General features: G+C 41.5%; 2 protein-coding genes across 2 annotated transcripts in view; one reads left to right on the plus strand and one right to left on the minus strand.

The window, feature by feature from the left end:
- Window positions 1-3,192, plus strand: part of INTS4 (integrator complex subunit 4) — a 127,479-nt gene extending 124,287 nt beyond the window's left edge. The window contains exon 22 of the mRNA XM_037734977.1: window positions 2,783-3,192. Coding sequence (XP_037590905.1) covers window positions 2,783-2,961 — 179 coding nt within the window. The 3' untranslated portion in view covers window positions 2,962-3,192. The remainder of the gene's footprint in view (window positions 1-2,782) is intronic.
- A 6,128-nt stretch (window positions 3,193-9,320) lies between these two features.
- Window positions 9,321-11,627, minus strand: part of AAMDC (adipogenesis associated Mth938 domain containing) — a 49,363-nt gene continuing 47,056 nt past the window's right edge. Inside the window, exons 4-5 of the mRNA XM_017518686.2 lie at window positions 11,535-11,627; window positions 9,321-9,507 (exon numbers count right to left, since the gene is read on the minus strand). Coding sequence (XP_017374175.1) covers window positions 9,367-9,507; window positions 11,535-11,627 — 234 coding nt within the window. The 3' untranslated portion in view covers window positions 9,321-9,366. The remainder of the gene's footprint in view (window positions 9,508-11,534) is intronic.

Raw genomic sequence — 11,627 nt, forward strand, 5'->3', positions numbered from 1 at the left:
CTGTTTTAATTCTTTATGTGTAGCACTTATTGGTGTCAGATGTGTTTTCACATTTAATTATTTACTGACTTTCCCAGTAGGACGTAGGCTCCTATAGAGCAGGGAACCTGCTTGTCTTTGCCTCTGTATCTCCAGTGCTTCAGTAGCCTATGTCTGTAGTGCCTGACGTGTAGTAGACACTCAACAAATAATGAAAATTGAATACAAGGTTTTAAATGTGCAATAAAAATTCATTTAATCTTTACACCAACTCTGCAGTGGGAATTAGTATTCTCTTCTTCATTTTACAGATACATAAATGGAGGCCCATGTAGCTGATCAGTGATAGTGCTGAAGCTGGCACTCAGCCTTCCCTTACTGTGCTACCTCCCTTCCAGTTTGGGACACTCAAGTGCAGTGTGTCTCATTGTAAATAAGCTTGCACTTTCTTTCTCTTCATCCAAGAGATGGGGCCTGGAGTTTTTAGGGAGCTCCTTCAGTCCCTGAGCAGCTCCCCAGCAGGGAAGGACCTCTCCTCTGGGAGGCAGGATGCTGCCACGTAGGGAGCTGAGTCACAGACCATATTTCAAATTCTGCCTCCTTTGCTGTGTAATCCTGAGAAAGTTATTTTACCTGTCTGTCTCATTGTCTTTAAGATGAGAATAAGAATGTAAAACTCCTGGAAATATATTCTATAAGGTGTATGGGTTATCCTAGATGATCTTGTCTCTTTCTCGCAAGTTCCCCTCCCTCTCATTTTCTCTCTACTCTGCTTTCCTCCTAAGGCATTGCCTTGGATTGCCACTCTTATCAAATGTTGGTAAGGGAATGCAAAATGATCCTGTAGGGCTGAGTCCGACGTCAGCTCCCTCTGACCTTAACAGGATTTATTTGGTGTTTTTTTGAGACAGGGTCTTCCTCTGTTGCCCAGGCTGGAGTGCAGTGGTGCACTCCTCTCGGGCTCAAGTGGTCCTCCCGCCTCAGCCCCCCTAATAACGGAGACTATGTGCCTGTCTAATTTATTTATTTATTTTTATAGAAATGGGGTCTTACTATGTTGCCCAGGCTAGTTTCAAACTCCTGAGATCAAGCAGTTGTCCTGCACTGGCCTCACAAAGAGTTGGGATTATAGGCTTGAGCCACTGTGCCTGGTTCTTACCAAGATTTGGCTTTTTGAAAGTGCTCTGTGAACTGGGGCTGTGGTTGTGTTCTGCCACCTGGGACTGAATGGGAGAGTGTGGCAGGAAAGCAGATATGGGTACCTATCTCGATTCCACCCTGAGTGGGAGATTCATCTGGAGCCTGGTATCAGAGAACAGTGTTAGTTTCATGACAGTTACACTCAAGGCTGCTGCATGGCCCTCATGTTGTCAGGTGAGTGTGTGCTTACCACATGGCTGGTACTTGCTGATGGCTGAGGCTGCACTTAGATCTCATGCTGAAATTTGAGGTACACTGGATTGCTCTGGTCTTGGATTGCTCTTGGCCTCTGGATTGCTCTGACTGTATGTCTTTCCCTTTCTGGAGGACAGCAATCCAGTCTCTTCTCTGACCCATAGAGAGAAGTCTGGATGTAACCAGGAAGAGGTCTGGGGAGGCACTGAGAAGTCCTGGAGTCTCTGCCCTTATTAATTTAGATCCATCTAGCCCTCATTTCTACCCTCTGAACTTCTTAGCGTTGGGATCATCTTCCACACTTATACCTTTTGCTCTGGTTACACCAAATTAAGGAGACATCTCAACCTCACTCTGTTCCTGGCCTTTGCACTTGCCCTTACATTTTTCTGAAATTATCTTCCCCTTCTTTATAGAAGCATGTGGTTAATAGAAAGAGTAACTGTTTCAGTTTATGAACTGGGCTCAAATTCTTACCCAGGTGTGGATTTGAGCAGTCTCTGAGAACCTCTCTGAGTCTTGGGACTTTTGCCAAGATTGTGACAGTATTTGTTTCATAATGTAGCAGGATAAGAACTTTTGGGGTTATGTGCTTGGCATAGAGTGGATAGTCTATTCCAAAACCTTCTTGCACTCCCTCCTCAGTACTTCTTATACTGTATTCCATTGCAACTGTCTGTTTCCTCAACCAAATAGCCGTCAACTTGAGGAGAGTTCTTATTTATTCTTGCCAGGACCTGCCACATACAGACACTATATGATTATGTTATGTTGTAATATAATGTAATGAAAGAATGAAATGTTTTCGGACATGATTTTAGGTCCCTGAAACATGTTCCTGTTCATTGGCCAGAAATTTTTGGTGAACTGTTTGCTATTCAAAGGCTTCCTCTCCACTAATAAAGTGTTGTCTGTGGTACATGCAGCCGTGAGGCTTGATATCAAACTGCACAGGAAGAGCCTACTTGGGTATGAGAATAAGCAGCATGCACCTGCTGACCCTCTGTCCTGAGGCTGGAAGTCTTGAGACTCTCAAAGGTTCTGAGACCACCCAAATCCACACCTGCATAAGAATTTGAACCCAGTTCATAAAGCAGTTCATGAAGTAATTAATCTTCCTAGAAGGGTTTTTAGCTTGCTCTCCAGTTGTCTCAGCAGCTATGGCTCTGCGCCACAGTGAGCCCGAGGAGGAGGTGACGGAGTAGCATCACATCTACAAGCTCAGTGTCAGCCCCCCAGGATTTTGCCTGAGAAAGTGTTTTGTTTGGTGAGGGTAAGGGGAGGGATCTGGATGGATGAAGAAATGTTTTCCCTACTGCTTCCATTTTGATGTTTCTATAACTTCACATTTCATCCTCATTCTTAGCAGTTGCCAAGTCATAGAGGATTTCTTTTGTCTTTTTTTCAGAGCCGTGTCAGGTAGAAGTGAGGCTGCTGCTGTCCTACAACTCCAGTGCTCGCATTCCAAAATGCCCCTGGATGGAGGGTGGTGAGGTATCGCCCCAGGTGGAAACCAGCATCGAGGGCACCATTCCCTTCAGCAAGCCTGTAAAAGTTTATATAATGCCCAAACCTGCACGGCGCTGAGGCAAAAGCAGTCTTTCCAACCTTGGCCCAGAGGGCCATTTCTTTGGTGTCAGAATGAGCCAAACCTGAAGCACTTCACCTGGGATCGATGTGTAGGCGTAAGGAGTATGTGACCCTTACAGTCTCATCTGGTATCAAACACAGGATAAATTGTTTTTGCATTAAAAAATAAAAAAAACCTTCAAGTCTACTTCCCCTCCCCGCTCCATAATAAAGTTGAGAAAACACCAAGCTGTTCTAGTTCCTGGTCTATAAAGAAATGTATGTGGCTATAGCTTTAGCTTTTATACCACATGCTTACATGCTATTCCTCAGGTGTGAAACACAAAGATCCAGCTGCCTCCTGATAACTGGTTATTTGAGCTATAGTCTTATTTCTTAAAGTGATGGTGTGTTAGGGCACCTCCAAAGCAGATTTAACAGCTGTACTTTTTTACCATTGATAAGTTGCTGAAGGACCTTAAACATGCGGTATCTTGCTAAGAAGCCTCTTCCCTCACGCAGGCAGTAGCTGGGCCAAGGACTGACTGAATAGCTGGAGAATGAATCATGTCCATCTTTCAAGGCAATTCTTGATCTTGCCTGTCTTAAGACCTTTTTTTTTTTTTTTTTTTTTAAAGTCAAGAGTCTCGCACTGTTGCCTGAGCTGGAGTCCAATGGTACTATCTCGGCTCACTGCAACCTCTGCCTCCTGGGTTCAAGTGATTCTTTTGCCTCAGCCTCCTGAGTAGCTGGGATTACAGGTGCTGGCCACCATGCCTGGCTATATTCTTAAGACCTCTATGGCTTTAAAAAAATAATATAGAAGAGCTATATTTTAGAAAAGAAATCAGGACTATGGGAAATAGGGATCCAGTACAAGAAATAAAGTCATGCACTATCTCTGACACGTTGCTGCATGTGAGTTAAAGTTTAGGTAGAGGTATGGGGGCTGTGGCTCATACCTGTAATCCCAGCACTTTGGGATTACATGAGGCAGGAGGATTGCTTGAGCCCAGGAGTTCAAGACCACCCTGGGCAACATAGTGAGACCACATCTCTGTTTAAAAAAAAAAAAAAAAAATTCCAGGTGTGATATAATAAGTCAGTGCTCCAGAGAGTTTAATCTTTGGCACTGCCTGTACTATGTACTTTACCTGTCATTTAATCTTCACGATAGCCAAATGAGGCTTAGAGACTAAGTCACTGGTGGGAAAACTATAAATAGTAAAGCCTGTATTCATTCACATCCAAGAAGATCCCAAAGGTCTAAGCTATACCACCTCAGGGGAAGTATATGGGAAAAGGCCTTCAAATCATCAGCTCTCTTAGACTCAGTTTCCTCATCTGTGAAACAGATAATTAGACCTCAGTGGTTGTTGTATAGGATGGATTAAATAACGATTGGTAGAATCTGAACCTGCAGCCAGTCTGGATCATATTTAGCACTTGACAAGCTTATAAAAATAATAGCAAGATAATACAATTATTTATTTATTTATTTATTATTTTTTAAGACGGGGTTTCACCATATTGGTCAGGCTGGTCTTGAACTCCCAACCTCAGGTGATCTGCCTGCCTTGGCCTCCAAAGTGCTTAGATTACAGGCATGAGCCATCACGCCTGGCCAAGATAATACAATTAGACGTGGAGCTGGAATTTAAATTCAAGCATGTTTTGACTTTTGGTTTAATGTACTTACATGTACCTGGCAGTGTTGTAAGCTCTTTACATGAATTAATTAACTCTCTAGGTATTGTTATTTTCATTTTATAAATAAGGCAGTTGAGAGAAATAAGTAACTTGTCCTAGGTCACACAACTAGTAAATGACAGATCTGGGATCTGAACCCAAGCAGTCTATTTCCAGGAGGTCATGGGTGCTAAAGAGGAACTAGGAAAAGAATGATTAGCTCCAGGAAGCTGAGTTTTTCTAGTATGCTCACCTGTTTTTGCACCTCTGAAGTGTAATTGTACCACAGCCCTGACATGAACACTTGATGACAGTTGCTGGGTTGGAGCCTAGACAAAAACATGAAGAACCATGGCTGCTGCCTGAGCCCATCGTGCTGTAATTATAGAAAGCCTTCTAAGGGAAGAATATGCTGGATATTTTTCAGGTAAGTACCCCTTTTTATAAAAATCCTCCAAGTTAGCCCTTATTTTCCATGTAAGGAAACAGGCTTTGAGATGGTGTCTCCTAAGGGATAAAGCCAGGACTTGATCCTGTCTTAAAAAGGCAAAATGTATTCCTGTTCTGAAGACTAAGGGGGAAAAAAAAAGAAAAATGCAAAATGTAGCACTTTTTCCACCAAAGGTAGACATGAACTTAGTCTACCTTTGGCTGAGTAGCAGAAAACATTTTCTAAAGCTGTATAAGACTTGAACAGGCTGTGCTAGGGTATGTAGAATTATCCAGGATAGATGTGTTTGAGCCGAGGTTGAACAAGCTCCTGAAAAGGTTGTTGCTAAGGAATTCAAGTATTGTATTGGGGTTGCGCTCAACTTTAAAAATTGCTTTTACCCTGAATTTTCAGGTTCTGGGGAATAGGAGAATTTTAGTTTTTCTGTATCTGATTCTGCACTTTTTCACTGAAGTGGGAAAAAATGATCTTTTTATAAAGGCTTGGAAGGGGGCATAAAGGGCACTTCAGTGTGGCACCTTCATTTACAAATGAATACGCAGGCCCAGAGAGACTGAGTTAGTGGTGAAGCTGAGGCTAGAACCCAGGCCTCCTGTTCCTTCCCCAGGTGACTTTCATCACAGGAGTCTGTTGTTCTTAGTAAGTGGTCTAGCATTCCCCTGCTCAGACCCTTTCATTGGGTCACTACTCATGCTAAGTGGTCTAGCAGGCACCCAGCAGTCAGAGCCAGAAACCTGTTTGTCACATTGGATTCCTTCCTCATCCCTCATACAAAAGTAGCCATCAAGTCCTTTAGATTCCTCTTCCTTCATATTTCTTAGTCTTCTTCTTATACTGCTTCTATGCTGATACAGCCACCATCAACCCTCCTCAACTATGGCATTAGCCTCTGGATGAGCCGATCTGACCACACCAATTCCCCTGCTCAGGCTTTTTCAGTGGATCACTACTCATCCCAGGATAAAGTCAAAACCCCTGTCCTGAAGGCTCTTCATGCCTCTGCTTTGTCTCCAGCTGCATACTCCCTGTCCCAAACTGTCTCTCTACTATTCCACCTGAACAGAATTACCTGTAGTGTTTTTCTGTCACCTCTAGGCCTTTGGACCTGCTGAGCCTTGGAAGGTGGTCCTCAGACTATCTCCTATGGTTCCTTTCCTTCCATTCTTCAGGACTGGGCCTTGTTCTAGAACATATCTGTGTCTCTTATGGGCTTGGAACATTTCCTCTATGTTCCCACAGCCTCCTATACTATATTCTTCACACATAGTATAGTATTTACTAATATTGCGTTGCAGGTTCACAAATGCAAACTCCTTAAGAAAGGTAGGCAGGAAAAGTAAAGGAATAAAGTGGCCTACAAGATAATAGCAATTGAAGAATCAGAGAGCACACTATCTGTTGGAGAAGGCAGTGCTATTCCATTGTACTCAGTTATTTTAATTTGTAAGTGTTGTTCTCGTCGTGTCAGTTCTTCCCATTCTTTCAAAACAGCTAGAAATCTTCATTTTCATGAAAGAAAATGAATAAACCTTGGTAACTAAAGTAAATGTTAAAATTACTGAGTCAAACAAAACATGTCTCCAGATAGATTCGTGCCAATTTGCAACTTCTACATCCTCACTGTATGTGTACGTCTTATTTCTTCCAACTGTACCTGGACTGTAAGAATGTCTGTGCTGTATCCCCAGCACAACTCCTGGCACATACTCAGCAAGGGAAGAATGATTCTGTGAATCCAGAGTAAATATAGTACCATGGCATGCTGCAAAAGCAAGCTTCTGAGATTCAGGTTTCTGAAAGGACTTTATATTTGCTTTGAGATGACTGAACTCAGCAAACACAATTATGGAGAAGAAAGGTACACACCTAGCACATTGCCAACTTCTTGTCTTAACCACTCAGGCTAGAAGAAATTAAGAGTGGGCAGCTTGAGGGCTGTGCTACCTACAAACTGACTGAGAGGCTTTAATTGATTAAGACACAGGACTAAGTACAGCGTCATGTGGAAAAACAGCTTCTCTTCAAACTCTACATATTTCCATCATTGACCATGTGTACCAGGTTCAAAAAAGTAGGAGCTATGTATTAGCAGGTTTTCTTAAAAGTTTAATAATGTCACTGATAGATACTTCTATCTCTAAGAAGTTTATACTAAGTTCTCTTTATTGGCGACAACTCACTTAGGAATAATTATTACACCCACACTGAATTCAACACCCACTGGACCTGTCTCACAGTTGACCAAAAAAAAAAAAAAAAAAAAAAAAAAGGACTGCATCACTAGAGAAACAGTCTGAATTTCATCAAACATCCTTCTTAGCTATACAGAGGGCTGGCTTTATCAGCCAAGGGAACAGATCTAGAAAGATCTGTCATCTGACAGATGAAAGGGCTGCGGAAAGGGCACCAAGCAGAACCTTCCAAGACTTCAGTGCTGGGTGTCGGGTCTGTGAAGTGCTCACTCTCATGGGCTTCTAGGGAGTAAGGAGGTGTATGCCATAAAAAAGATGACATAGTGCTAGGTTCTAATCCTAGCTCTGCCACTTACTTGCTTGGTAAACTTGGAAAAAAATAAATCCCTTCACTTTCCACACTGCTTCAGCTTTTCTTGCCAAGCTACATCTTAAGTTGCTGTCCAGTCTATGGATTGGTCCCTGTAAGTGAGAAGCCTAACTATGTAGTCAGGTGGCAGGATCGTGTGAAGCAAAAATCACCTTTCCAGTGCTGCTGCTCCAGTGATGGCTGGGGTGGAGCAATCAGTTATGGCTCTGATAAATACCATGCCTAGTAAATGTCTAGGAAAAAGAGCTGCCAAGTAAATGTTTTTTCAATGAATTAATGAACGTTGCATTTTTAAAGACTCAGCTTAAATATCATCTCCTTAGTGTTATCTTCCCTAGTTTTCCTTAAGTCCTAGTAGGATAAATTAGTCTTTTCTTTGTGCCACCACTGGACCTAGTAACTATTGTAATATTAACATTGTATCATTTTTGTTTACTTGTCCGTCTCTCATACAACATAATTCCTAAGGGCAGGAATTGTAACATTCCTACTTATTCCCCCAGGGCCCAATAAGTGGTCATAAGAAAATTAGTAATAGGCTGTCTGTGAATGGCTATGAAGGAGAATTACTGAACAAATGAGTGAGATAGTTCCTTTGGGCTCCAACATTCTATGACTCTATGAAATAATAAGCTGCTATATTAAGAATCATAAAATGAAACTAGTTGGCTTTACACAGTATCCCCATTGATAGAAAGATAAGGACAACAGTGGTTTAATGTATTGAGTCTTTTCTACATGCTAGGCAGTGAGTTAATACTGAATACTTTCTATGAATTGCCTCATTTAATACCTACAATGACTCCAGGTACTGTTAATGTTATCCTGATCTGAGAGATGAGAACAGTAAAACTGAGAAATAAAACAAATACCCAACCAGTGAGTGGCAGTGAGCTACAGTTCAAAGTCAAGGCTATTTGACACCAAAGCCCATAGTTATTTAAAAAGAAAAAAAAAATTAAAAATAAGGTGATGCTGATAACTTGTAGTTCTCTCAGTCTATTCTAAGGCTTTACAAAGCCCACCTGAGTATTTAATAGAACAAAGACTATCTGAGCCAGCAGGAACCTTTAAAGGGCATCTAGTCCAGCCCCAACATTTTATAGTTGATTTTTTTCTTTTTTGAGATGGAGTCTCGCACTGTCACCCAGGTTGGAGTGCAGTGGCTCCATCTCAGCTCACCACAACTTCTACCTCCCGGGTTCAAGTGTTCCTCCTGCTTTAGCCTCCTAAATAGCTGGGATTATAGGCACGTACCACCACTCTCAGCTACTTTTTGTAGTTTTAATAGAGATGGGGTTTCACCATGTTGGCTAGGTTGGTGTTGAACCCCTGACCTCAAGTGATCCGCCCACCTTGGCCTCCCACCAAAGTGCTGGGATTACAGGTGTGAGCCACAGTGACAACCTGGCCTATAGTTGAAATTTGAAGCTCTAGTCTCAGGGTTGGTTAGTAAAACAGCCTGTCTAGAACCAATCCCAGGGCATACTCCTTCTACTGTTGCTGTTACTCAAATGTTCCCTCAGTTCATTCACTACAATATTAAACTTCTGTCTCCTCTTTTTTTCTTTTAGCACCCCCAAGGACAGGGACCTTGTCTTGGTCATCCCTGCATCTATGAGCAGGTGTCCAAAAATGCTTAGGGGACGCTGATTTGGAGAATGGTAAGTCACAGTCACAGGCACAGGTGCTTAGTGATTTATTCGCCTCTTAAGGCCTCATCAGCAGGTGGAATGGAAGACACCTCCCACCCTGACCCCTTGGGCAACCAAGGCATTATACTCCTTCACTGCCTGCTCTGTCTGGAGGACCCGCACATCAATGCCATGTTTCTTGAGGTACTCCACAGTTGATGAAGGAACCTGGGAAGGAGGAAAAGAGATGAGTAAGTAGGGGGAAAGAAAGCCCCCAGGGCTTCCTTTCCTGCCGTGAGGCAAGTGTACTCTACAGAATTAGACAGTGACAACTTCATGATCACTCAGTGTATCACCAATCGAAAATTTGGCAGTGAACCCCAGTGAGACAAAGATGTCTCTTTGACAGAGGTAGCATGATACCCATGCATAAAGCTCAAGTGAAATGGAAATGAAACAACATGGAATTTGCAGTTAGCCTTGGATTTACGTCCTTACTAGCACTGTAACCTTGGGTAAGTAAATTAAATTCTCTGAGTCTTTGTTTACATGTCTGTAACTTAGGGACATTAACACCTAGCTCACAGGGTTGGTATGACAACTAGCTGAGCTAAGGATATGTGAAACATCTACCTTGGTGCACAAACGCCATAAATGTTAGAGTTAGAATAAACTGAGTCTAAATTTCTTCTTTGCCATATATTAACCAAGAAATGTTAGGCCAGCTCTTTAAAGTCTCCCAGCCCCAGTTTCTTCCTTTGTAAAAAAGGTATAATAGTGCTTACATCACAGAGTTGGTGTGAGGATGAAATTGATTCATTATGTACACTGCAGCTCAAATGTTTCTTGACCGCCGCATAGTAGCCCTGCATAAGTCACCATGTTGTCACTGCATTTATTATCTAAAGTAGTCTAGTTTTTTTAATCATCCATGAGAGACATGAACCTTGTTTGTCTTACTGCACTGTCCCCAGTGCCTAGAATAGTGCCTTACCCATAGAAAATGCTTAATAAATATTTGTAAATGAATTTATATAAAAGATATTCTTAATAGTGGCAGCTATTATTAGATGATTTTTTTTCAACTCTGGCTTGTCCTGAATATTTTTTAAAAATAGATTTTAATTAGACTGTCTCAGAAAGAACTCAAGTGAAATATTTTTTAATATGCCCTATATTTTCTATATATTTGAGATTTATAACAGTAGCCTTTCAGATAGGAATTATTGTAATGGGGGAAAAAAACTAGTTTAAATTTTAAAAATATAAATAGGCCAGGCATGGTGGCTCAAGCCTTTAATCCCAGCACTTCAGGAGGCCAAGATGGGAGGATTGCTTGAGCCCTACTGATGAAGGTGCCCTATATATATAAAGTCCTAGATATAATAGGCACCTTCATCAGTAAGGAACAGTATTGTAGGACATCTGCAAAGCAAAGAATGAAGTAGGCTTCTATGTGGAAGACTATCCATAATATAGTAATATAAGTGGGGGAAGAAGTTACAGAATACATATAGCATTGACCTATTTATGTAAAATGGTTATAAGTATATAAACGTATATCTATGTGTGTAAGTGTATACATATTTGCAGATGCATTCAGAGAAGACTGGAGAAATATACACCAAATTGGAACATTGGGAAGGGAATCTCACTTTTTTACTTCTACATTTCTTCATTGAATTTTTAAATCTTTTACAATGAGCATGTATTATTTCTGTAAGAAAATTAAAAAATAGGCCAGATGTGGTAGCTCACACCTGTAGTCCTAGCACTTTGGGAAACCGAAGCGGGAGATGATTTGAGCTCAGGAGTTCAAGACCAGCCTGGGCAACGCAGTGAGACCCTATCTATATTTTTTAAAAATGAAAAAAAATTAATTTTTTTCTGAAGGGGAAAACAACATAAATATGTCCAAGAAAAGAAAAATTAGAAGTACTATAAAATATACTATGAGGATATAAAGTAGTATTAAAACATAAAGAACCAAATAGTGATACTTACAGAACTTGAGAGATTCATGGGTTGAGGCATTTCTGAGAAATAGTTGAAATGACACTGTCTCAGTTTTAGGTAGACTAGAGACCCCAATGCTGATGAGGCAGAGCAATGTATGGCAGCCATTGCTATCCTGGGTCAGCAAAATGAGGATATATGATACATAGAGATGACCTCCGAAGAAGGACAAATCTATAAGACAAAGGTCCAAGAGATCCCCACCTGTCTTCCGGAATGTTGTGCATACCAACACCTACCTTCAAGGCCTCACTCATCCCTCGGCCAATCACAAGAGTCTGTACACCTTTCTCAACAACTTCCTTCACATCTGCCGGCTGCACTCCAGGAGA

Source organism: Cebus imitator, unplaced genomic scaffold, assembly GCF_001604975.1.
Source record: "Cebus imitator isolate Cc_AM_T3 unplaced genomic scaffold, Cebus_imitator-1.0 Scaffold698, whole genome shotgun sequence".
NCBI lineage: Eukaryota > Metazoa > Chordata > Mammalia > Primates > Cebidae > Cebus > Cebus imitator.